Below are 27,500 nucleotides of genomic sequence, written 5' to 3' on the forward strand. Positions count from 1 at the left end.
ATTGAACGCACTTGTCCCTGGTCTTTTGACGCTTAAGGTCGATGTCTTTCATCGTCAGCGGAAGCAAACGAAACAAATGATAAAAGTGAAAAGGAAGAGAGCAGGCAAACCTTTTCTTTTTCGAAAGGAGACGCCATAAAACTTCCGAAGGAATCTTTGAAGAAATGATGAGAATTACGAATCAGGGAGGATAAAAAAAGTCTTTTTATGTGAAGTGTGCAGGTATGTCTATCAACCAGCAGAAGAAGACGAAGGAGAAGAAGAAGAAGAAGAAGAAGAGGGAGGAAGAGACAGAAGAGGCAGGAGGGTAGTAGCAGCAGCAGGAGCAGCAGCAGCCCTTTTGGGTTGAAGCCAAAACCTTTCACGTCAGCTTCACCTAGGTAAGGAATGAGTGGGGGAAATGTGCATGCTGTTGCGTTTAGTGTGTTTAGTTAATGTGTTTTGACTTCAGCCATTATCAGACTGTTCATGTATCCGTAGAACTTTTCTCTGGACGATGCCTGGGTGAGTAGAACCTTCATCTCTCTACCAAAGACTTTTGTTTCTCGTCATGTTTTCCTTTTACTTCACAGTGGCCGTCAGTGATTCTAGTTTTCTGTTTAGAATGTGCTTTATGGAAGTGCAGCAGTAAAAAAAATCTTTTATTTCAATGTTTACGCTGAAATGTTGGTGTCTGAGTGTTTTCAGAACGCCAGAGAATGTGTAGATTGAAATAGATGCAGAGCTGATCACTTTGCTTTTTTTGCATCCATAAGAGAGAGCAGTTTCTTTCAAGCCAAACGCGCGTTGTATTTCAATTAGCCTCTTTAGTTAGGATCAAAATTTTCATTATTTTAATCATTGCTGTTATCGCTGATTTGCATAAATGTATTTGCACGCCTGTCTGGTCATCAGTGTTAAGCGGAAAGTGTTCGAATTAGTTTAGGGGTCTACTGTTGGTTTTGGAATACAAGTCTACTGCTTCTGTTGAAATGAAGGTGTTTTTGTAAGTAGTAATTCTCTCTCTCTCTCTCTCTCTCTCTCTCTCTCTCTATATATATATATATATATATATATATATATATATATATATATATATATATATATATATATATATATATATATATATATATATATATATATATATAAAAATCCCCAATGCAGCACGAAGGAACGCGTGCTTGAGAATATCACAAAATCCACGTCGGAAGGTGAGTAAAAGCCGGGATTTTGAACAAGTACTTTCGTAGTTTATTCTACATTTCAAATGTAGAATAAGCTACGAAAGTAATTGTTCAAAGTCCCGGTTTTCACTCGCCTTCTGACGTGGATTTTGTTATAGATATATATATATGTTATTTTTAAATCTTATGAAAATGATAGAGCACTGAATAACAATTTCTCTAACAGGATTTAAGGTTACCTCCTTCTCTAAGTATATAATTTAGGAGTGGATACAGCTCAAAGCCATTCACGATCATGTTACATTAACGGTTTTTAAGTAACTTTATGAAAAAATTAATTTTTCTTTCTCAGATGCTTAACGCATCTGCAAATTTTGATTATATATATATATATATATATATATATATATATATATATATATATATATATATATATATATATATATATATATATGTGTGTGTGTGTGTGTGTGTGTGTGTGTGTGTGTGTGTGTGTGTATACATACGTCTCGATATTATGTAAACATAAATAAGTTGCAGTTTTTTGTAAGATAGGCTATGCTAAGACCGGTTTTTGTAGCGTCTTCCCTATTTATTATTTGATATAATTTTTTTTTTACAGTGGTTACTGGATTGTATGCAAAAAAAAAAAAAAAAAAATCCGGGCCTCATTGATGACACATTTTTTACGCTTATTGAAAACTAAGATATATGCTGGCATGTGAAAAACTGGCCCTCAGAAATGTTAACCATTTCCTAAATGAATTAACAGGTGCAAAATGGGTATGCCGAAAAATAGTGTCCACTAAGTAGCCGGTTAAGGTGGGAAAAACTGAGACCTCCTCTGGATGTATCGCGATCCGACGGCCAATGACGGAAGGTTGAAATCCTAAGTCAAATTTCCCTAGACTTTTTCGCTCCTCACTTTATCATGAATGAGGAGACTTCCCCCAGTTCGACGCTCCACAAATTTTGAATTTTAACTGGAAGTTCTACCCAAAAACACATTAACAACTTTACATGATGCTTAAATACATTAGTGCACATATAACTAGTTGTTACCTCTTTTCCTTTTGTCGCTTTGCGCTACATCCTGTGAAAAGATTCTAATCCTTTATTCCCTTTATTTGAGACATATCCTCCGGAGGCGGGGCTTTCATCCAAGTCTGTGGACACTTTTGTTCCTTTATCTGTGATCAGTGCATAAAGCCCCTTCCATCCCCAACCCCACTACTCTCTCTCTCTCTCTCTCTCTCTCTCTCTCTCTCTCTCTCTCTCTCTCTCTCTCTTATTTTCAAGGCTTATGTCCTCAATAGGAGCTTTTTCTTGGGTATTCTTCTTATATTTCAGATCTCGGTTCAACTTAGGGCTTGGAGAACTGCGAATAGTCATCAGGTTGGAATAACGAAAGACTCTTTATGATTCTTTTGAGTATAGTTTTAGAACTGTAAATACAGATCTTATGGTGCCCACTTCAATAGTCTTTCTTTCCGTACTTTACTTATTTTTTATTTTTATTCTGTATCGATTACGGTAAGAATTGAAACTGAAGATGAAAATGAAAACAGAATCCCAATTTTGTGTTCGGGCCTCAGTCTGTTAAACCGAAATTGCTCCGCTGTATTTGGTTAAGTTCGATTTCATTTATTTTGATGACCGAGACCAAGATCCAACTTGGTACTGTCTCGAAGGGGGAATTTATATTTATTGCGCCTCTTCTTTCCGTGGACAGAATAGTCGGTCGATGGCGATAGGCTAATGAAAATGCGAACTATTTTCATAGTAGTGTGTGACAAGACTAGGATCGCCGGCTATTGATTTTATAACATACTGTGGCGGAAGCCTATATAGTCTCTCCCCTGCACCATAGCCTGTAGTAACCCTTACCCATCTCTCTAAAATTTCCATAGGTACCGTACTTACAGTCGGTGTTTAATTTGCCTTTGTCTCCACATACATGCATTTGTTCACATACAAACAAATTTGTAAATGTGGCATCATATCACTATAGTTCATAGGCTGTATGAAGGGTTGACTGTCCAGGTTATCGCAGTCCATCGACCTGGTAACAGCAACTACTTCACGTGATTTTTACTGTCTATAAATTTCATCGTCTCAAAGACTTGAATTCGAAATGTACCGTTTGTGTTTTTAATGCCGTGTTATGCACTGAATTTAACCAAATCTTGTTCAGACTTCGCCCTGGGAAGGAAAGGAAAAAGGTTAAGTCTGGACAAGGACTTCAGATGGGATCGGACAACAATTTTTCAATCCGCGATCTGTTTGAGTGTCTTGCTATGATGGATTTAGTGATACGAAACAGTTGATTCATCTCGTTCTATGGTGGATGCTGCATGTTGACACAGACTAAAAGATTTATCTTATCCTTCTCCTGGCAGAACTTTGGACAAAGAGAGAGAGAGAGAGAGAGAGAGAGAGAGAGAGAGAGAGAGAGAAAGAGAAAGAGAAAGAGAGACCTTCGCCGCCATGCTCATTAACCGACAAGTCGCTGTAACCGGCAATTTTGAAGGGTGGCGCCGGTTGTCCGATACAGTGAGGTCTCTTATTCAAGTGAATCACAACCTCCACTCTGTGCGGAGATGGGGACGAATGCAAGACTTCATCTTCCCTCCATTTCACCTCTCCCAGTCTCTGCCGTTATTCCTTCTCTCACTCACCTTTTCTCTCCACTTTGGAAATACCTAGCGTTGGAAAGGGTAATAAGGTTATTTTATTTTATTATTCTTTGAGAAGAAGAAACGGTTCTCGTTCATTTCGAAACATTGTCGTGATATTTTATTGGGGTCAGAAATCTACGCTTGTTGTGTGATGGGCTGTTTTCCATTCTTGGCAGAATACTGTTTTACTTAGCGGACGATTTATTGTCGTAAAATTTCTGTTATTGTTGTTTCTGAAAGGGTTCTTGCAAGGCCCTTAGGGCTTGCGAATCAATATTATGGTTCTCTCTCTTTCTGTCTCTCTCGTTTCGTTCCCTTCACGTGAATTGGCTGTTTTGACTCTACCGCTTTCATCGGCCGGAGGGCACGAAGCCGCGTGACTTTAAGATATCATTTTTCCGAGGTGTTTAGTTTTTATCTTCAAGCGCAGCTCTGTTCCTTCTCTTCCGCGCTCATTTCGAAAGCAGCCAGGCAGGCGTCCCCTTACCTTCTCTTGTACACTCAGTATGACAACCTAAAGGTTCAAGAGCGCGGTGAAGAAACAGGAAGAAATTATTTCAAAATTGCTTCTCTCTCTCTCTCTCTCTCTCTCTCTCTCTCTCTCTCTCTCTCTCTCTCTCTATATATATATATATATATATATATATATATATATATATATATATATAAAATATAATATATATATATATATATATATATATATATATATATATATATATATATATAAAAATATATGTATAATATATATATATATTTAAATATATATGTATATGTATATATATATTTATTTATATATGTGTTATATATATATATATATATGTATGTATATATATATATATATATATATATATATATATATATATATATATATATATATATCTTAAAAGCGTGTGTATGTGTTTTCCGTGAAAAAGAACGCACTTGCACTGTAGAGCAGTCGCTGTTCCGTTGCAGTAATTGTTGCATAACTGACAATTCAAGATTGGCAGTAAGTGCATTTCCTGAGCTGCACAAAGGCGACTTCTTGTGAAACCTTATTTCACTATCAGTCATTTCTTTGCTTCAGTCATGTCATGGTCGTAAATTATCAGGAAAAAAAAACAGCGCTTCTTGACGAATTCGCGATTATGTGTTATTGCATAATAAATCGTGACTCTTGCAACTCGAGCGCTGAGTTGTCGTCGTGGTCTAGTAGTCGTCGGCAGCTTTGATCCTTACGGCCTGGCTGAAAAGACGCCATTTTTCCGTCAAAGGTTCTTTTCTGTGTTGCTTAGTGTGTTGGCGATATGAGCTCTGGGGCCTCCTTTGACAAAGCAGAGAATTGCTTGGCGCTGCCATCGATTTCTTTCCTGAAAAAAGCCCATTTATTGAGAGGTTCTTAGTTTAGTCCGGTTCATCAGAATATTGACGAAAATATGTCTATGAGGATCTCTCTCTCTCTCTCTCTCTCTCTCTCTCTCTCTCTCTCTCTCTCTCTCTCTCTCTCTCTCTCTCTCGTGCGGTAAAAAGCTGAATAATTTTACACTCTCTCTCTCTCCGTAAAACACTGAATCATTTTACAGAATCACGAACGAGAACTTTTTTTCAGTGTATTTGAAGAAAAAATGTTAAGGTAATAAAATGAAAGAGTAATCAAACACAAGAAGCAGAGCTGTTGTTCATTTTTTGTAAGCCTGCAACTTTTATTCTGGGGAAGTAGTTTCATGTTTCGGTTGTGTACAAACAGAGAAATGGGGGAATAGTAACGCTGGATTTTTTTTATCATTGTTAGTTACTGTAACATCAGTAATGCCATGCAAATAAGCGTGCGTGCTCTTGCATATACACAGCTTCATATGTTGTATGTATGGCGTCATCAGACTGTGTTTATGTACACGCATATGTACACACTGGTAGCCTCCATTCATACATGTGCATCTGGTTGTTCAGACCAGATCTTGAGCGATTCTTGTAAGGGTAGTGCCGGAAGTGCACCTTACGTGGTGCACTGTATGCATTACGTAAGGTTGTTTGCAGAGCCCCCTTGGTCCCAAGCTGGACCCACTCTTTAGCCTTTTACTTGACGTCCATTCCGGCCTCCTTTCTTCCATCTTGCTCTCCAACCACTCTGATTCCCTTATTTCACAGTCTTAAGGGCCGAATGTCTAAAAGTGGCCCCGTGCCAGGCTATATAGCAAAATTTTAATCAATCCAATCCGGAGCGATACAGACTGGCAACTGGGGATAAGCGCACGGACACGGCGCTCAAAATTTCTCATGGCCCAGAGTTCCGTCGTTGCCGTTTTCTTTGTGGTCGCTGCTTGGTGGAACTTCAGTAAGCTGCTTCTACGGGAGGCATAGCGTTCTTACATCAGCCAAAAGTCGTTCGAGTCATTTGATCAGTATACGTATAATTGTGTGTACAGTAATTGAAATGTGGGTGACTGTGCCAAAACTGTAATAGCGCCTATTTATTGCACTGCTCGCATGTGAAGAGATCAGAGGGAAAGACCCTACTAGGGAGATGAGAATCCAGGGGAAAACATCATCTTCAAGTCTGCTCACACTGGCGTCATCCTTGTTCAGTGCTGGCTTTGCCTGAGATGAAGAGTCTGCTGGAGGATGACATTCTCTCTCTCTCTCTCTCTCTCTCTCTCTCTCTCTCTCTCTCTCTCTCTCTCTCTCTCTCTCTCAGTTTTTTTTTCAAAAACTAAAAACATTTTAATTCCTTATACACCTTTTGTCATTGGAGAAAGGCCAGTAATGGTTTTCGGACCCTGATTTCATGGGATTCTTATCACCAGCGGTTGTGGGGAAACAGGTTGAATATTTGTCCTACTCCCTGGGCGTGACACATCATACCTACACTTCTTTCAATGATTCGCATACCCTCTTTGAGTGAGGAGAGTACCTTACTGGATCTGGTGTTGTACCTCACTCTTTATGAGTTGCTCAAGCCTTTTTTTGCTTTTTGTATCTTTATTAATTTTCTTCGTCATCTAAAATGGTGTTTGCCGGTTTCTTCCGCCTCCACGTATAGCTTTGCAAGCAAAGTAATGATATAGATGAATGCTTTTTTTTACCACAATTTTATGTCTCTTATCATTACACAGATTTTGCTGTTTAGGGAGAAATGCTTTTGCGTTGGGCGATTTGATCGACTGTCAAGCCTCCATGACCTAAAATGTATATGATTGATGTTCCCGATGGTCGACCAGGAGAGGGGAAGGATTAATCGTTGTGGGTCTTCATTCCCCTAATCCTCTTGACCTCTGGAAAGGGATTTTTCATGATGCCGGTTGTTGGGCTTCCTACTCTTTTGTTTTTTTTTATTCCTCTTTTTTGGGGGGAGGACGAGATGGACGGACAGAAAGGCAGTCAGACAGGCAGAGACATAGAGAGAAGAGACCATTTCTTTTTCTAGTAGTGGAAAAAGAAAGGGAAATTTTTTGTGGGAGATAAATAGAGGGCTTTTGCAGTGAGAAAGCTTCTTCCTGCTTTACCAGAGAGAGAGAGAGAGAGAGAGAGATTGATTCTATTTCTATTGTTGATATTATTAGCAGCGTTATTATTTGAATTGGATCAGAAATATAATTTATTATTATTATTAGCAGCAGCAGCAGTAATAGTATTAGTAGTAGTAGTAGTTAAAAACGTAATTTGATAGCGAAGACCCTTCAGTTCAGTACTGAAGGTGGAATGGATTTAGCGAAGATAAAATGTGATCACGAGAGAGAGAGAGAGAGAGAGAGAGAGAGAGAGAGAGATGGGGCGGGGGAACAAATTGTCAGTTTGGTGAACCGATTTATTCCATTTGATACCGTAGATTTAACGGAGGGATGTCTTCATGTATGTTAATGTTTGGTTACCAGCCAAACGCACACCGCCTGGAAGAAGGGTTGGTTTTATTAAATTCATGATTGCTTGGATCGATGCGAATTGAAAGCAAGAATAGCAATTAAGAAGTGTCAAATGGCAGAATTTGCTTGTAGTCGATATTCAGACTGAACTTCAAAGCACCTCGTGAAGCCTAGATAACACAAAACCTTGTATGATTAACGACAAAAAGGAAAGCAATGAACGAAGGCGAATGAAAAGTGTGGGTGGGGGCGGTTCTCCGAAAGGAGACATAAAAACTGAAACGAATAACTAGACCTTGCTAGAGGTGCACGGGTTACTATTTAGCCTACATATATCAAGTTTCCTGCTCATAGGTGAAATGTCAGCTCAAAAAAGTAAATGTCGGATTTGTTCACCGTGCATCACATAATAAAAATGTATATACAGTACGCTCCCCGAAATGAAATAAGATCCTGCTGTTTTTAAAACATTTTCTTCCCAAAACCTAAATTACTGTTTCATCCCTGAGGGATTTAACTCTCCCCTTATAGTCCGTTCCAGAAGATGTGCATTAGTCTCTCTCTCTCTCTCTCTCTCTCTCTCTCTCTCCAGCATTCGGGAAAAAACTTCCATGAAATAAATCTTTTATTCAATTAATGTTAGGTAGGTTGCCAACAGTTGTATTTGCTTTATATTTCGCAGGAAATTATTGTTTTTAAAATTTCCTAGTTCTTTTATCTCACTGTTTTTTTCAACGAAATTGCATCATTAACACGGTATGTTTTAAGTTTTGTAAGGCATTGTCTTTTACTGAGTGTTCAAAACTAAAAGGAAAGAAGTGATCACGATTAAGAAATCTGGGCAAATTGTGTGGAAGAAAAGGAGAAAGTTTTAAATTGCATTTCAGTCGTTATTTGTTTAGTGGCGTTAGCCCGAGTGGTTTTACCTTCTCTTGGGGATTGTTGTTTTTGGAAGGAAGTCATTTGTTGGGGGAAAATAAACTTAAAGAGCATTCGAAAAACACCGTCTGTTAAAAAGAGTACTTGACTTCCCCAGCCTAACGCACCTAAATTTAACTCATTTTGAACGTCAGAAGGTCCCCAAAAGCTGAAAGGATGTTTGTCTTTTAAAGTCATGAACGTGAAAGATAATACGTCCTCAAATTATCTTTTGATCACTGTGATGGACGTGGGTGGGGTGCAGACATTAAAACAATATATGCTGGTTCACTCTCTACGTACTCATTTGTTATTGTGTGGAGGAACATTGCATTGGGGTCGTTACAACCTCCTGTTGTACACACACAAATATGTGTTTGCATATAATTTATATATTATATATATATATATATATATATATATATATATATATATATATATATATATATATATATATATATATATATATATATATTATACACATACTTACATACATACATATACATACACACACGTTGATTTGGCGATTTAGAAATAAAGCTTAACATGTCAGGAGGTCAGTAAAGTGAACCTTTTCTTTGTATTGGGAAATACCTTGTATATTATTGCGAGGAAGTTGTGGAATAGAGGACCATTTTAGTCCAGGAAGATACCTTAGAGTAGCTGTATTGCTACTAAAGAGCTACACTCCAGTTTATAGTAAAATTTTAGTACTCCGAGTTTTATCAGGTACGAAAAGTAAACTTAAGTTTTACTCAAGCACGATTTTAGTAAGTTAGACACTTGTATTTCAGGCAATGTTAATTCTTACTTTTTTAGGGTTTTCCAGAACTGAAAGGGGGAGGCAACTGGCCAGCATATTTATTTTTTATTCTCTGTATTGAATATAGCTGAGCTTGCAGACGATGGGTGGTCGTTCTTTGTTTTCTTTTTAATGATTTCAAGAGAATCTCTCTCTCTCTCTCTCTCTCTCTCTCTCTCTCTCTCTCTCTCTCTCTCTCTCTCAAACACACACACACACACACACACACACGCAGAAGTGTCAAATGTACGTCACGTGGCGTATGTGATGCTGCATTATCATCAGCTCATTGGAAGGGATTCTTCCTGCCACGTGCACACCTGAATCAAGAGCCCACTGATTCCCTCGTTACTCCGTCATGACATTTAGCCTGGTGTTCTCTATCAATCTTTAATCTGGTTGGCTGTCCTCTGTTAGTACTGTACTAAGGAGAGGGAAGGAAAGATGAAAGCCTTCACTGAAATGCTTATCGTATATTGACGAGGAACTTGAGTTTCTTCCGTTTTCTCGGTACGCTTGGGGATTCTACGGACAGCATTATGTTGATGTGGTCGAATGTTCTCCTTATTTATTATATCCTTTATGTAGCAGAAAATTCCTTTAAATATAATTGTAGCTTGTTAAAGACGCATAGAAAATAGAAGAATGCATCGATGTCTGGCCAACGCTTAATATGAATTTTTTGCGATATTCTAAATATGAATTTTTTGCGATATTCTAAATAATTGACAGCAATTCCTGTTATGTTTATCCGATGGATTATAGGTCCACTCCCACCAACTTTCGCTGACACGTAAGTACTAAAGTGACGTAAGGAAGAAGAAAATTTAAGATTTTCCGTAAGGTCTTTCAAGACATGTTCAGTGGAATTCATAAGGAAACCAACGAGCTGTGTCTATTTATGGGTGTTTATATAGTTCACCCGCGTAGAAAGGTTATTAACAGAGATGTGGTAGATCGGCATGAGATCTGGAGAGAGAGAGAGAGAGAGAGAGAGAGAGAGAGAGAGAGAGAGAGAGAGAGCAGGATTTTTCGTGTGTATTGAGGTCTTGAACCGCACCCACTTCCATGGTATACCACCTCAACTACCACGCCCTTACAGTAACCTACTGACCCCATCGCCTTCAGTCCTTCACCCACCGTTCTGTCTCCACCACCACCACCATCACCACACCCTTGTCCACCTGACTATAATAATAGTAATAATTATAACTCTCGAGACTTCTCCTTTGCCCAGCTACGCCTAAACCTTACTGAAACCAGCACGGTCCTGTTTTCAGTTTCTTTATCTTCCCTTTTTACACTTGAAATTGGCAGTTTGGCTCGAGTGTATTGTACTCGTTTGTATATAATTTGAAATAGTGTCAACACACATACTCATACATACATACATACACGTACGCTATATATTATATATTATATATATATATATATATATATATATATATATATATATATATATATATATATATATATATATATATATATATATATTTAATTTTCTCATAAAATACACTGGTTACTGTTGCTGTGCCCTTTCTCTTGGTTTTTTTATTAGTATTATTATATTGTTGAGGGAAATTTGCGGTAGTTGTAGTAAAATCTGCAGCAATCCTGTTACCCTTTTCCTATTTTGCGAAAGAATGATTATTCTTTATAATTTTTGGCTCTTGGGCATTGCAGGAAACCCAGATTGGTCTGAAAGTATAACACTATAAGGCTTGCTTGCGAAAAATCCAAAGGGATAATTAAATTATTAATTTTTTTTTGACGTACTTTATAGGTTAAAGGGAGTTCAACGAACATACAAATCCAAGGCTGGTTGAATCAACGATGTCGACGAATGGAAAACCCACAATTCCGAAATAAGAATGACCTCTGAAAGCTGTCAGTTCTACAGCTGAAAGATATGATTGGTCAGAAATTGGACGAAAGTTGAAGTTTTTCCTTTTTTCTCTTTATCTGATAAGACCTAAATCTTCGGACTTTGAGGAATGGGCGGCTTCTCTCGGTAGTATGTGAGCAACATTCTATCCAGGAGTGGGAGAGCAACAAAAGATTTACACTAAGTTATCCAACAGACAGATCCAATGCTCAATTCGGGAAGTGGTTTGAATCTCAGCAGCTAGTATGCAAGGTGCCAGGACGAGAATTTATTACAGTGGTTTAGACCTATTTTTTAATATAAGAAAATCTGATGGCCCAAAAATTTTGTCTGTATTAAAAATTAGGACGGTGATAGCAGAATTAGAAGGACGTTGCATCGGAAGGGGGTTTGGTGGGGCATAGCTGTCGATTAGATTGTGCATTTTAATCTAATTTTTGTGACGATCATATAAGGTTTTTAAGTATTTTTTTTTGTAATGTCCCCTCCTTTTATGGCTAAGTTTGCATTTATATCCTAAACATTCTCTCTCTCTCTCTCTCTCTCTCTCTCTCTCTCTCTCTCTCTCTCTCTCTATATATATATATATATATATATATATATATATATATATATATATATATATATATATATAATATATATAATATATATATATATATATATATATATATATATATATATATATATATATATATATATTTCAGAGATAGATCCTAGTGAGCAAATGAAAATGTTATATTCTGTTTTTTTCTGTAATGAAGACTACAGATGGGATTTAGCGGGAATTTCGTGTACTGAAATGGTTGTTAGGCTTTAAAATGTGACTTGAGAGAGAGAGAGAGAGAGAGAGAGAGAGAGAGAGAGAGAGAGAGAGAGAGTCTTGCCTTAAATTTTATGTGCGTGTTTCAAGTAAAATCACACACACAGTAACATCGCAAGATTTCTGTGGCAAAAGGAGCGAAATCCACCTTCATCCGGTTAAGCGATTGGGTGCTAGAAGTACGCTTCTTGCATAAGACCATTCTTATGTAAGTGGGTAACCACCCTTCCATCCCCCTCCCCCCTCTCTCTCTCTCTCTCTCTCTCTCTCTCTCTCTCTCTCTCTCTCTCTCTCTCTCTAAGAGCACTCATGTGTCATCCACTAGTAACTTAACCGTTGTGTTCCATGATGACTGATTGTCTCTCTTACCGATAACTGGCCATCTTAGTTGCTTGTTCCGTTAGTAAGTTTGAGACGTCCCTTTTACTGTGTTTGGAAGCAGCGTTTCTATGCGACTGAAAACACACACACACATACATATTTATATATATATATTAATATATATATATATATATATATATATATATATATATATATATATATATATATATATATATCTATATCTATATATGATATGATATGATATGATATGATATGTATGTATGTATAGTGTGTGTGTGTGCGCACGTTCAATAATGTTTTTGCTGAAGATGTGGAGGTGTGTTTATTAATTTATACATAGTTGTTATTGTGTAGGTCTGTATTAGAAAAATAATCCTTAGGGCCCCTAATATCTCGAAATAGAAAAGAAATGAAGAATCGATGACCAAAGGATTTCCGCGAAACTTGTTTATGAACCAAAGAAATTGACGCGGAGATATCTGTATGAAGAAAAAGAAAATTAAAGAGAGATCATAAAAATTATTAGAAAACTAACCTTCAAAATATTTGTTTTGTGGATAAACGATTTATTCTTTCATAACCTGTGTGCTGTGTTTTAAATTGATTAAATTTGTTTCTTAAAATTTTACAATTATACAGTGTGTATACATTAGGGTATATGAGCTTGTTAACAGTTATGTACATATGTTTTTCATAGAAATAAAATCTCCCTAATAAGTGGCATTACGAGAAATGTTATAGGCGAAGTCTCGGCCTTCTCCATTTTCATCCAGTGAGTCTGGATGGAGGAGACTTGACTTCTTCAGCAGACGTCTCATCGTGATCTAGGAGCGCGCGTCGGCTATTTCTTACATAAAGCTCTAAAGTGCATTACTCATATGTACGCTGTGTAATAACACCGTGAGTGAATAAAGAAAAATATATATCTAGAATGAATCGATTTTAATTGTCACGCTTAATTTTACTTGTTTTGCTGCTCTCGGGCAGGGTTTGGAACCACTTTGCGAATGGTCCAAAACACTGCCCGAGGGTTGATTTGAAAGTAAATTTTACCCCTTTATCAGCTCGATGGGTAAGAGTCTAAAACCCATTTTCGGGTCTTGCAGGAGATGGGACAGATCAGTTAATTCAAAGATCCAGTAGTTTATGATTGCAGCTTTCAACTGTTTATGCATGCCCTTTGGATTTCAAAGATCAAGTGTAAATGGACTTATGTCCGCTTATCCCTCACATCGGTCGGTCCTGAGGCTGGCTCTCTCTCTCTCTCTCTCTCTCTCTCTCTCTCTCTCTCTCTCTCTCTCTCTCTCTCTCTCTCTCATCGGTATTCATCGTCGGGAGTAGTGTTTTACTTGTGATGTTGGATGTTTCACGTCCCTTTGAATAGACAGATACTCTCCCCCCACCCTTATGCACTCGGTTGAAAGGAGCCGACGAAACATCAAAGTCTTTCTCCAGAGGAATGAAAAGCATGAGAGAGAGAGAGTAAAATCTCTCTCTCTCTCTCTCTCTCTCTCTCTCTCTCTCTCTCTCTCTCTCTCTCTCTCTTCGAAGAAAGATTAAATTTAGATTTCTCCTTATTACTTAGTATTCCTTTGTGTATGTGTCACAGGGCTGAATGCCACATCGTCCAAGATAGTAAAAGGCAACAGAATATGAATGAGCTATTTAGGGACTGCGATGAGTTGCATTCCCAGAGAAATGATGACACTGCTCCTAGCATGCTTAGGGTGCTACAGGAAGTTGAAGAGGTTCTCGGTCACGTCGTGAAATGACCACAGGATCTTTGGGGTTTTGAATGTAGCTATTATGACAGTAATGATGTCTGCGAACCGTTGTTATTGTTAGACGGACTTTTCCTTTTAGTTTTCTGCAAAAGGAAACTATTGAGACGGCTTTGTCTGTCTGTCCGCACTTTTTCTGTCCGCCCTCAGATCTTAAAAACTACTGAGGCTAGAGGGCTGCAAATTGGTATGTTGATCATCCACCCCCCAATCATCAAACATACCAAATTGCAACCCTCTAGCGTCAGTAGTTTTTATTTTAAGGCACCTTCACTTAACCGCATCTGGGGAGCAACTGACCGCTGCCCGGTCGTAGCTAAGAGTTTCTTACAGCTTTATACGCTGTTCAGAAAACTCGATTTGGCCGAAGAAATTTCGTCGCATTTTTAACTTTTTTTTTTTTTAATTGATCATGGTGTTTGGTGCGATGTGGATAATAAGCTGGTCACGTGTGTTGGTTGTAAGACTTGTAAATAGGAGTCATCCGCTTCTACACCTGCTCGGAAGACTCATCAGCAGCAGGTCGGATCTCTTTCTCTCTCTCTCTCTCTCTCTCTCTCTCTCTCTCTCTCTCTCTCTCCTCCTCCTCCTCCTCCTCCTCCTCCTCCTCCTCCTCCTCCTCCTCCTCCTCCTCCTCCTCCCCACGCACTTTGTGCCCTCAGTTATACTAAATATGTATATTAAGAAAGTGCCAAGTTGTGGCAGCATGATCTTATTTTTGAAGGGAGAAATCACTTTACCACAGGTTTATTTTTAAAAGAAGTTAATTACTAACAGGTAGTATGATATAAAAAAGGGTTAAGCAAAGGATAAGAGTAGATAGCGTAATTTATTTTAAGTAAACGAAGATATTTGCAGGATATTTGACGAAGAAGAATATTAAAGTAGGCATTTTAAGTGTGTGTACTTATAGACCCATATTGGTTGTGATCAACTAAAAGAAATGACTGGATTATTTGGCAGGTGTGAAAAGTTTAACTATAGTTTTTATTTGGATTTTCGTGCAGAAACAGGACGTTAATCCAAGGATATGAACATAGATGTTTACTTGAGAATGCCAATCCAGTTACAGCAGTTTTTGGAACCCAGGTGTGTACTGCCAACTGAAAGTTCACTGCAGATTGATCAGCTCGAAGGCTTATGTGTTAGGAGAACATCATGGAGCAGGTCATTTATGAGAATATGGGAATAGTTACCTTTGATAACAAAAACCGTTTAGAAAACGTTTGGCCTAATAAAAAGTTAAAGAAAGGAAGACATGGAGAATGACCTTTTCATTAGCAATGTTCCTTAGGCATTATTGGACAAACTTGAAATTCAGAAATTCTTTGAGATGTGTAAAGGACTACTGCACTAAAGGTCCTGTGAGATTAGTTTTCTTGTCATCATGAGAATTTCTCCATGGTCTTCTGTGTCTACATGTAAGGTTATTTTTTTCAGGGTTGGTGGCCTGATGCAATGAGAAGAGTTGTATATTGTTAGGTAAATGTCTTGCAAATTTGAAATGTACAACATTTATAGTTTTATCAGGTACATTTCTGGTTATTCTATTGCTGAATGAAGAGCATTATTACTCCAAAATTGCATAGATTCTAGTACCATATGTAGGCAGAGTAGCCTTGGTCCAAACTACTATTTATTTTATCTCTGTTACTTATATGGCCCTTATTCTACAAGAAGCTCGAAAGCAGAATGTAACTGTGTGCACCAGTGGAGTGACATAAAATCCAATTAACGTTTTAAGTAAGGTTATAAATCTGCAAATTTTCAGTAATGGCTGTATGATCTTAAGGTGTTATTGATAACAGTGTTGAGGTAGGTTAAGTTATGGCTGATTGAAGTGTTGGAGTTCACATGCCATAAAATTAATTTAATGCTGTGAATGACATTTGCCACATCAGCCAACCCTGCTCATACTGATTAAAAGTACATTTGTTGTGAATGAAGTGGTGTATTTTTTATGCTGCATTAGCATGGGCATGTAGAATTTGATTGCGCAACTGAAGTTTTGGGAAGGTTACCATTTGATTTTATACGATGGAAAACTTACTTCGATTGCCCATTTGTTTGCAGCCTTTCCTGCATCGGGCTTACCTTACGCACGCTGGTCAACCACTCAATTATGTTATCACCGCCATACTGCAGCATGGCGCCCATAATCCCGTCAACTCTAGATGCGCCTGAAAAGAGCACCAAGATGCTTTCTCAATATTTTCGTGTTTTATTCCAATGTCCATTCGCTCTTAAACCTTTCTGTCGACATTTGCTTTCCTCCATTGCACCTGCGCCCCCTCCCACATCAGAGTACCTTACCAGATTCTCATCTGTCTGGTAACTGGGTTTCAAACAACTTCCTTTTATTCTTCACTGAGCTCGTTAATTCGTCTTTCCATCACTAACTATTTTTATTTCCTAGTCCTACTTGTCTATACCAGCAACCACTCCCTAGTAACTTTACGATTTGATCCTTAAACTTTGCATATTCCTCAAGAAGTTCTTCCATTGTGGCGTCTTGAATTGTAGCCCAGTTGTTTTTTGTTAACTTCTATGCTGCTTTCTTTTCTCTTGTCGTCAAATTCACTCGTCTGTCTGCATCTTGTGTACATACACACGTACATACATACATTTTAATGCCTTGTTGAATGTTAATTGTTGGTGCTACATTACCTTATTCATATGTATATATATGTACAGTATATGTATGCGATGCAGGCTCTCTGTGTTTTCATGAAATAATATTTTTGTGTTAATGTATGTCAACCCTATCCTACCAAATTCCGTGCATTCTTCAAATGAACTTTCCCATTTTTATCAGCGGAATCAGATCATTTGCTTGTCATTTTGTCGCTAAACAGGCTCTCCTTGTCAATAATCCCGGATTTTAGATGAAATCAGACCTACTTCAACTCCCGCGAAAGGTTGCTGCTTCTTCCCTTGTCCTCTTTCTGATAAGCACTGTTTCTGATGTTGCACTGGAGATCCGGTTGACTCTCTCTCTCTCTCTCTCTCTCTCTCTCTCTCTCTCTCTCTCTCTCTCTCTCTCTCTCTCTTTTTGCAACAAACTTGGATCTCCTCATCTCACTCTGTTTAGTCTGCAACGGAAACGGAGGGTCTACATTATTTAAGGCTGGGTGTTCAGTAACCCCAACCCCCTCCTTTTTTCCTTAATGATCATGCAGTACACATTAGAGAGAACCAGTTTGACAAATCTGTTCTTACTGAATACTGATTAAACTCCTCTAGAGAGTCACCATTTATCTTGTCATTTTGATTATTCGTTATAGTATTTAGCTTAATGATCCCTTAATAGGAATCTTTCTTATATGCTATTTTGAATGCCCATAATTAAATGATCTTAAGTTATCATACACAGGTAAACTTTAAAAAATGTAAATGTGTTTCCTTATGATTGGATATTTACGGAAGTGAAGCCCCGGTGACGAAAGTGAATAAGAGAAGAAAAGGTTGTAGCTGCCGAGATGAAGGATTTGTCTAGAATAGGCTGTGCGGCGTAAGAAGAGTTAGAAGAAAAGACGTGGAGACATTTAACGTGGTTTTATGAAAGACAGAGTAGGGGGAAGGGGAAGGGGAAGGGTGGATCTGTGTTGGAGATGGTTGGTTATGTGGAAAGAGTTTACCATTTGGAACTGTTAAGGGCAAGACAGCAGGAGGACAGGCAGCACAGGGCAAATGGAATCAATGAGGTATTGGAAAGGATGGATCTTGATATCAAGGAAGCGCGTGTAAAATGGAGATGGAGGGCGCACGGTGTGTAAGGGGGTTTGGCACACTGCTGATGAGCCTTCTAAGTTGTATGAAGTTCCTAGTGTTATGAAAATGTGCTGCGTGGTGGGTTCATTAACGATCCATTTTTTATGTGTGGATGTTGTGCCGGTGATGTTTTTCTCTGGGCTTCACCGTTGTTAGGGCAAAGGTCTTTATATGTATATATATATATATATATATATATATGTATATATATGTGTATATATATGTTTCTATATATATGTATATATATATATATATATATACACATACATACATACATACACACATATATATATATATATATATATATATATATATATATATATATATATATATAGAGAGAGAGAGAGAGAGAGAGAGAGAGAGAGAGAGAGAGAGAGAGAGAGAGAGAGAGAGCCTGTGCAAGCGACCGTGATGATCGTGAATTGCAAGATTCTTAATGGTTCAAAGCCCCGCGTACTTCCCCATCACTATAACCAGCGTTGGTTCCGCCATCTTTTCGCCGGTATGGAATCCCCTTCGAACTTCAAGAAGGGTTCCACTCATGTTATTGTAATTCAGCAACGAACTGTTCATTTAATATCCTTGTTAGTGTTGGGTCTCTCTCTCTCTCTCTCTCTCTCTCTCTCTCTCTCTCTCTCTCTCTCTCTCTCTCTCTCTCTGCACGTTGTATTTTATTCGTGATGCACATCATAGGCGTTGGTGGGAGAGTGGGTTGTGTGTTGTGAGTGGAAGTAGGCTACTCCTTTTCTGTTAATCACATACAGACAGACCCAGAGTCGCCTACTGACACTACTAATGGGTAAATGAAAGGGCATGGCAGAGGGGAGAGAGAAAGTCTAGTTGAAGGTTAGGTTAGGATATGGAGGTGGGCTGACTGACTGACTGACTCACCCCTTTTCATGGTGCAGCTGTCTCAACCACACCAGTCTTATCTTGCTCCGGTGAGATCGAATCATGGCGGATTCGGCTCTTCTATTTATTTGTTTCTGCAACTTCAGGGTTATAACCTTCGGGGATTCATTTTGATATTGTATTGTAAGTCTGCAGTGATTTTTTTTTTCATTTTTTTATAATTCTGCACACCCCATTCACTTCCCTCCTCCTGTGTGTCAAGATTGTAAATCTTGCTGTTCCCAAAATTGCGTAATCTTCCGTTTGACTGAAGAGCTCTGTTTCTATTAAAGCAGCTTTTTTATCCTATGCTACGAAGTCAGATTTAGTGATTTTACGTCTTCCATATGAATACGAAAAAATCACTCTCAAATGTATTGTGTACCATAGTAAATTTTTATACGGCATGAGAGAGAGAGAGAGAGAGAGAGAGAGAGAGAGAGAGAGAGAGAGAGAGAGAGAGAGAGGTGATTCAAATTCTTAAGTTCATTGTTTAAGCGGCCATATTCAGTAGAGTAATATATGTTGCTGTATGTATGCACACACACATATATAATTATAATATATATAGGCTATATATAGTATATATATATTATATATATGTATATACATACATACATATATGTATATATATATATATATATGTATATATGTATGTATATGTATATATATTATATATATATATATATATATATATATATATATATATATATATATATATATATATATATATATATATATATATATATATATATATATACACAGTATATAGCCTATATATAATATAATAATATAGTATTAAAATATATATATATATATATATATATATATATATATATATATATATATATATATATATATATATATATATATATATATATATATATATATATACACACACACACGCACAAACAAAGTGTGTCTGTGTGTGAAGGTATAGCTGTTGAGATGAACCGTGTGCTTAGTACTGATTATGTGCTGCGAAAAGAACTAAATGGGTGTGAGATGTAGAAGTACAAGTGTTGAAAAGGTTAGCGGAAGTGGAAGAAACGTTTGAACACACGAAACGGCCTCAGTAACCTATTTTGATGAATATTAATTCATTACTACACTTTCATGATGGAGTGAACTCTTTATCTATGATTTATACACTTACGATATTTTTAAACTTTTTGCTCTCAGTGCTATTAACCATAAAATAGTTAAAAAGAAGATTGCAGTGAGTACTAGATTGTTTACAAACACTGGTGTTTTATTTTGGCCAGAAAGTCGAAATTAGGGTTGACTTATAAAAATGAACTTGTATTCGGCCATTCTCCCGTTGTACGGGCCAAAAACTGGAAGTAAAATAAACTGCCACTTTGAGTTGATTCACCCAGGTGAACTCAAAACTTGGCTGGTGTCAGTGTTGCCTGTTTTACCGTCCTCATTCAGGGGGTGATAATGCACAGCGTTTCATTTTGGATTGTCTGAAATAGCCTATCGTACCTAATGACAGAAATGTAAGGATGGTTCAAGTTATTTGTAATGTTGCAATGGTAGTAGTTATAACAGCAATATTGTTCCTGGTATCTCGGTTTATCTTCTTAGTTATCTTTGGTTTAGAGTTATGAAAATTTAAGTAAATTAGACATTTCTAAAAATTGTTAATTTCAACATGACTGTTCCTACCATCGGAGAATGTGTTTAAAATACAGAGAGTTATTCATAAAAGATTGTTTTGCCGACCGAAGGAGATGCACGAATTTTATTTGATGTGCAACGAGTTATTAGCCTCACAGGTACCCGTGTTTTTCACGGGCATTGGTTGTGTTAAAACGGAAAAGGGGAGGCTTCAAATGAACGATTATTCTAAATATTTCAAATTGTCAAATGCTGTTTTAAAAACATATTTAAAGGTATCTGAAGATGTCAGATACTGCTTTGATTATCTGATTGAGATGCTGAGAACTTCCTCATTAAAACATGAAGTTTGAGTGTACGCTAAGTTACGTGATGAGTACAGTTTGTTAAATTTAACAGTATTATTTTTTTGTGCGTCCAAGTCTCGACATTCAGCTGGCTACCTGGTGCGGCAGACCACATTCATATTTCACACGAACCTGAAGAATTCGATGTCATTTATAAAGGATCGAAGGTAGCCATCTCAGACGTGAGTTAGTTGGAAGCTTCTATGGAAGATAATGTCTCATTCGCCACTTTGATAGTCATCCCAGATCGGGCGAGAGTTGGATTTTACCTTGCACAGAAGGCCCTTTTTTCTTAAGAATGAGAGCTAGACTTGTACATTTGTTTATAATCTGGTACCTGATGGTTATGTGATCAGAAGTCTTAAGACATTTGTTATAATTGGCTTTGATACCTAATTCAAAGCTTGTTATTTGCATTAGTAAATCATAGATGCATGTAAGGTCGGGAATATTCCCCTCTGGTTAAACTGTATATAATCGTCTGCGCGCTCTAAAATCCGGGTTGGTGTTTGTGTGTCCCTTTTATTGACCCTTTTAATCATATGAGGCCCCTTAATGTTTCAAAAGTTAACGAGGAATTTACTGAGCAAAGAATTACTTACATTTTGTATCCAGTGTTTGATGTTTCAAAGATCCTTTTACTTGACATAATGGCTCCACATTGAGCTATAGCCTCTACGGTTACTGGACGAACTCATCTAGCAACAATAGTAATCACCAACATAGTCCGCAAATATATTCATGTAAGCTACGTAGAGAGAACAGCTGAGGCTCTAGTAGACTCAATCCTCTCCCACTTGCTCTTACGTTCATCTCCGAAATGTTACCTTTTTTCTACATTCAGCTGAACTCTTGACAGTCATTCTCCTTGATAAACTTTACTTTTGAAAGTTCGCTTTTTTGTCTCTTTCTCGGTAAGTTTCACGGCAGCACGGTGTCACACCTCGCGCGCGCGCGCACACACACACACATACACAAGCGCGCGCGCGCACACACACACACACACACGCACACACAAAATCGCGCGCGCGCACACACACACACACACACACACACACACACTGGCGTCCTTCAAAATCAGCAGATCCTGTATCGAATATATTTTAAGGGTCGTGCATCCGGGTTGTGCGTTAGGAGTGCAGTTGAAACTGAACTGTAAAGGCAGCAGAGGTTCTAAGATTTCTGAGCGTAAGAAAGTTCTGTCTTGTTTGCAGAATTGGCACCGAGTAAATCCTTTAGCAAAAATTCTTCACGTTAACAAATTTTGTTTGCAAGCGAGGGTGTAAAAATCCTCATTTTTATGATTATTTACTACTTCCACAAAATTATTAGAATTTTTTCATAACTGTTGGTACGTGTAGTTTCCCCGACATTGAAAAGCTGCTGTATTAAGATAAATTTTGTCATTCATTTTCGAACATTGATCTTCATACTGTGGCTGTTAGATTTATGTTTTACGAACCTCATCCTCGTAGCCAATACTTTTGTAACAAACAAGTTGCAAAGTGCAATGGGCAAAATGTGACTTTTATTATGTGAGATGCTTGATAAAAAAATAAGTGAAAACGGTTGGTCAGTACGGACTTAATATATAATTTTCTCCATTAATTTGTCCATGATGACCTGATAAATATACTTTGCTCTTAAAAGTTTACAATTTGATCACTGAGATAGTGTGATATCGATTTCTGTTCGAAGCCTAAGCCAAGCAAGTCCGCGAAAGAACGGGATACAAGCATTATAATGCAGCAAGCCGGGTGATTCACAGATGATGATGTCATGGGATGAGGTAAGTTGGAAAAATACCACTTGTTTGTATTAGAGAGAGAGAGAGAGAGAGAGAGAGAGAGAGAGAGAGAGAGAGAGAGTGGGGGGAGGTGGTTGTAGGATAGGGGTGGGGGCGAGCGGGGGAACTTTAGACTGCCTCCTTGAAATATTTGTAAATATTTGTTTATCTATAGAACGGTACCGTGTAAATACCCGTGCATTGAAATGTATAAAGTTAGTTTTACGCCAGGGTGCATTGTTTTGCATTTTAGTTAACTAAGACGGATTAGCGAGTGGCCTAAGTGATCAACCTGCCCGTTTCTCAAGGACACTAATGGGAAAAGCAGTTGTTTTGGCTTGAGTGTAGAATTCGGAGGTATTGTTCAATATGTGTTTTACCATGGACCATTCCAGTATTTCAGAGAATATGGTAAGGTAGCTAAGTGTGAATGCCACAAAATTAAATGCTCTGGCAATTTTTGCATAAAAATGGTTTATAATCCTTTTCTTTACCTCTACCACGAACCAGAGGAAATTCTCTCTCTCTCTCTCTCTCTCTCTCTCTCTCTCTCTCTCTCTCTCTCTCTCTCTCTCAGGACGAGTTCTACTGGTGAGAAAGTAGACCCAAGCGAATCTTTTTTCAGCGTTGAGTCATTTACTTGGATATTCTCAACCTTAAGATTGTGCGATGGGTTTTTAGATCTACTGATGCTGATTACCTGGTTCCACACAGTATTTGTTTAGTAAGTGTGGCTGTTTTTATATATGTATATGGATATCTGGATATGTGTGTGTGTGTATATATATATATATATATATATATATATATATATATATATATATATATATATATATATATATATATATATATATATATATATATATATATATATATATATATATGTATGTATGTATGTATATATGTGTGTGTCCATATATATATGAATATACATTGTGTGTATACAAGCTCTGTTCATGTATAACATATAATGCATGTTATAGCTCATTGAATACCGTCATAAAGGCCATTTGCTTGTGATTGACAGATAGAACCAGCCTCCATTCTAATGCCCCGATTGCTTTGACTCGTGAGCTTGCAGCAGGAGACTGGGCGAAGAGAAGCAAGTGTATTTGTCATGCACGGCTCAGATTTAATGCTCGCAGAAAAGCAGAGGAATTTGATTCTACGAGGTCCGTGTTATTGTGTAGTGGCCGTTCTTCGGATCATCTGTGTTGACAGAGATCTTGCTAGAGGGTCGGGAAAGAAAGTTGGGTTTTGTTCGTCTTCAGAGCTGCATTTGTCTTTTTGTCACACTAGTCTGTATGTTTAGCCATACGTCGCGTTGGCACAATTGGATGTTTATTTAAAGGCGAAAAATGCCTTCATAAAACTGAATGATGTTTGTACAGAGCGAATGAGACTGATAAAGCGGATTTTCCCTGAAAAGGAATAAGAGTACGTATGTGATAAGGTGCTTCTCCAATCGCAAGAGGCGATTGCCTCATCCGGTTATGACGTCAGCATCATGAGATTCATATTGCACCAGTACCAACAGTTGCGTCAGTTGGATGGTTAGTCTTTTAGTCATTACCTCCGCTAATGAGGCTGCGATTTTGTTTTGGTTTGTCTGCTCTCTCTCTCTCTCTCTCTCTCTCTCTCTCTCTCTCTCTCTCTCTCTCTCTCTGTCTCCTTCCTTGTCTGTCCAGCTTTTAGAATTTTTTTATTTGTAAATGGACATTCACTTCCACGGAATAGTTGATTACATTTTGCTGAAGATCCAAACCTGTATGTGGATGCATGATTTTTTTGCGATTCGCGTATTGTTCCTGTCCCTAAAATGTATTGGAAGGAAACGAAAGCTTCCCTTTAGTTGTGAAAGAACATGAATTAATTCGGAATGTTTTAGTAATTATAGTAATGTGTTATTAAGAGTAAATTTCATATGTATATATAGCCTTACACACACACACACATATACAGTATATATATATATATATATATATATATATATATATATATATATATATATATATATATATATATATATATATATATATATATATATATATGTGTGTGTGTGTGTGTGTGTGTGTGTGTATGTGTGTATGAAATTTTGTTATACACAGGGGCCTTTTTTATATATATTTTACATTCGCAAATATTAGGCCACAAATATCGTTTAATATCCAACTCACTATACATTGGAAATATCTCACAGTCAAGGAGAATTATAATTGATAAGATCTTCGTCAGCGGCAGGATTCGAACCGTTGCTTCGTTTAGAAACAACGGTAGACAGTGACTTTGACCACTGAGTTATCAGGAGTCACTTTCTATCATTGTTAGTAAACCAGGCAAACGGTTCGAATCCTGCCGGTGACGAAGCAGTTATTAATTATAATTCCTCTTGGGCGCAATTTATTCTGGCGGTTATAGTAAACAGCATATTAAACGAAGTTCGTGTAAATTTACACAGCCTTTTGTGTTCGTCTTGTATATAGTTTCAGTGCATGATAATGAGTACCTTGAGGAGGTCGCGAGAGCAGGTCACAAACTTGCACCCTCAGTCATTCCCTCACTCAATAATTATTTTGCCAATTTCCAGTAATAACTTGCGAGTAACCTAATGGCCCTAATATAGAATGGGTTCGAGACTATGAATGTGCATGCTTATTTGCTAAGTAGAGGGCCTGTTATCATTTGTAGGTTTCTGAAACGAGCAGTAATCGTTTCCCCATGCTTAGTGCAAATATGACCAATGCCATGGTAAAGAACATACTAGCTTAACTATTAGAGTTTTGAACACTTTGTATAGACTACCCGTACAGTTGTACTTCGAGATGCAGAAGTCAGAGAAACTGTTCTTGGGTATAGGATTCCCCTGGGGTTCAAGTTATTTTCTTTTCCTCTGACGGATCCTTTTATCACGAGTGGGCATGTTTTTCATAATCATCGGAAGTGACCGCTCGCTTTATACTCCATACTCTGTACCAACCACATACTCTGTACCAACCAATCCATTTTACATTATCTTTGCTCTGCATTGTAAATGCAGCGAGTGTTATAAAAGGAACCTTGAAAACCATTTTATTTAGGACCATTGCTGCTCCATTGTTTGACAGCCGAGGAAGGCGTTGGTGTCATGATTATTGTTAACTTTCCAAGAATCAGATTGATTCGGTTCCACACAGAAAAAGAATGTCGTCATCATCGACCGGACTTTCTCATGCTTTTCGTTCAAAATCCCTTAGTGCGTATATACAGTTCTACAAATCTCTCTCTCTCTCTCTCTCTCTCTCTCTCTCTCTCTCTCTCTCTCTCTCATACACACACACGGCCGTGTGGGTCTTGTGTGGCGGTAATCTTCCACCCTCACACACGTCACATCGCCCACTCTCTCAGGTAATGGGCACTTAACCTCTGGCCTTGCCCTCCACCCTCACCCCATAAACCTCTCCGGCAAACTCGCCCACCCTCCTCTCTCTCTCTCTCTCTCTCTCTCTCTCTCTCTCTGTGTGTGTGTGTGTGTGTGTGTTTGCGTGTAAGTCTGCCTGCCTGTTCATCCACGTTGCAACCCTCATCTTGCCTCCCCGCCGCAACCCCCTTCCCACATCTGTTACCCCACTCCATCTCCTTCAGCACCACCTCCGCTGCCCAAAGAGTAACCAGATGGGCTTTCTCAACATTCTTATAAGATCTGGTCCTTGGTATTGCTTATGCTGAATCTCTCTCTCTCTCTCTCTCTCTCTCTCTCTCTCTCTCTCTCTCTCTCTCTCTCTCTCTCTCTCATGCCTATTTTTCGTTGGTTCAGTATCAAGATCTCTAATTTATTTTCTTTATTGATGATGTGGTTAAGGCAGAGCGCTTTTCGTTGATAAAACTCTCTTGGACTCCTTCTTTGGTACAATACTTCATTATGACTTAATCCGATCTCTTTATGTCATACGTATTCCTATAATTCTACTATTGTTATTTTGTTTCCTTGTAGGTTGCACAAATTTGAGCAATCAGAGTGGGAAAATGGTTGTGTGTTTCGTAGAGATTTGACATTTGAGACCACCATCGTTTTTGCCGTGATGCTGTCAAGATATTAAGAGGGTAGAGCGTCTCATGTTGTGTTACGAGAATACCATTCGCTTTTGGCCGTTGCTCTTGTGTTTTCGTCATTCTGTTCGTTCTGCTAGTTTCACATTCTTTGTTCTCTCCATGGCGTGAGGCCGGCGCTCTCTCTCTCTCTCTCTCTCTCTCTCTCTCTCTCTCTTCTTTCCTCGCGACCTCTCACTCTCTCTCCGTCCCCCCTCCAACCTCTTTGTTTCGGGCATGACGTGGCACTTTGTGAACGCCGGTGGTCATAGCCCTGATTTCTCTCTCTCTCTCTCTCTCTCTCTCACAGTTAACGAATAAGCTTCTGCATTCAGAAGCAAATGAATTCCGATTATGGTTTTTACTTTGTTGTAAATGTGATGTACATCTTCTAGTGTAGCCGATATTAAATCTTTCTCACAGGCCTAGAAATTAATTGAAAAGAACATACTTGCAAAGGCAATATGAAGTATTTGGTCGCGGCATTATCACTTCATTTCATTAGATGGTAATTTCCTTATAAATCCAGCATGTTACTTTTGATATTCTCGCCAGCTTCAGTACTTGGAATTAATTGATCACCATATTTACGGTGCATTACAGCTGGTGTTGTTCCCTTGCTTGGTCGATTTTCGCCTCATTTTATATATATATATATATATATATATATATATATATATATATATATATATATATATACACACACATACATACATATATATTATATATATATTTATCTGTTTTATATATACATATTGGTATAGGTATATTTATATATTTATAAAGTTT

At 37.9% G+C, this 27,500-nt stretch overlaps 1 protein-coding gene across 4 annotated transcripts in view; it reads left to right on the forward strand.

The window, feature by feature from the left end:
- LOC136851640 (uncharacterized) overlaps nucleotides 1-27,500 on the forward strand; it is a 172,251-nt gene that overhangs the window by 1,617 nt on the left and 143,134 nt on the right. For 3 of the 4 annotated variants that reach the window (XM_067126040.1, XM_067126041.1, XM_067126039.1), the window contains exon 1: nucleotides 1-380. This exon is cut by the window's left edge and continues 1,617 nt beyond it. Coding sequence is in view for 1 of the 4 variants with exons in the window: in XM_067126038.1 (XP_066982139.1) it covers nucleotides 22,629-22,649 (21 nt within the window). In the remaining 3 variants the exon portion in view is untranslated. Of the gene's footprint in view, nucleotides 381-21,985; nucleotides 22,650-27,500 lie in introns of those variants that run through there. The other variant, XM_067126038.1, reaches the window with a different exon arrangement.

This window comes from Macrobrachium rosenbergii, chromosome 23 (assembly GCF_040412425.1).
Source record: "Macrobrachium rosenbergii isolate ZJJX-2024 chromosome 23, ASM4041242v1, whole genome shotgun sequence".
Lineage (NCBI taxonomy): Eukaryota > Metazoa > Arthropoda > Malacostraca > Decapoda > Palaemonidae > Macrobrachium > Macrobrachium rosenbergii.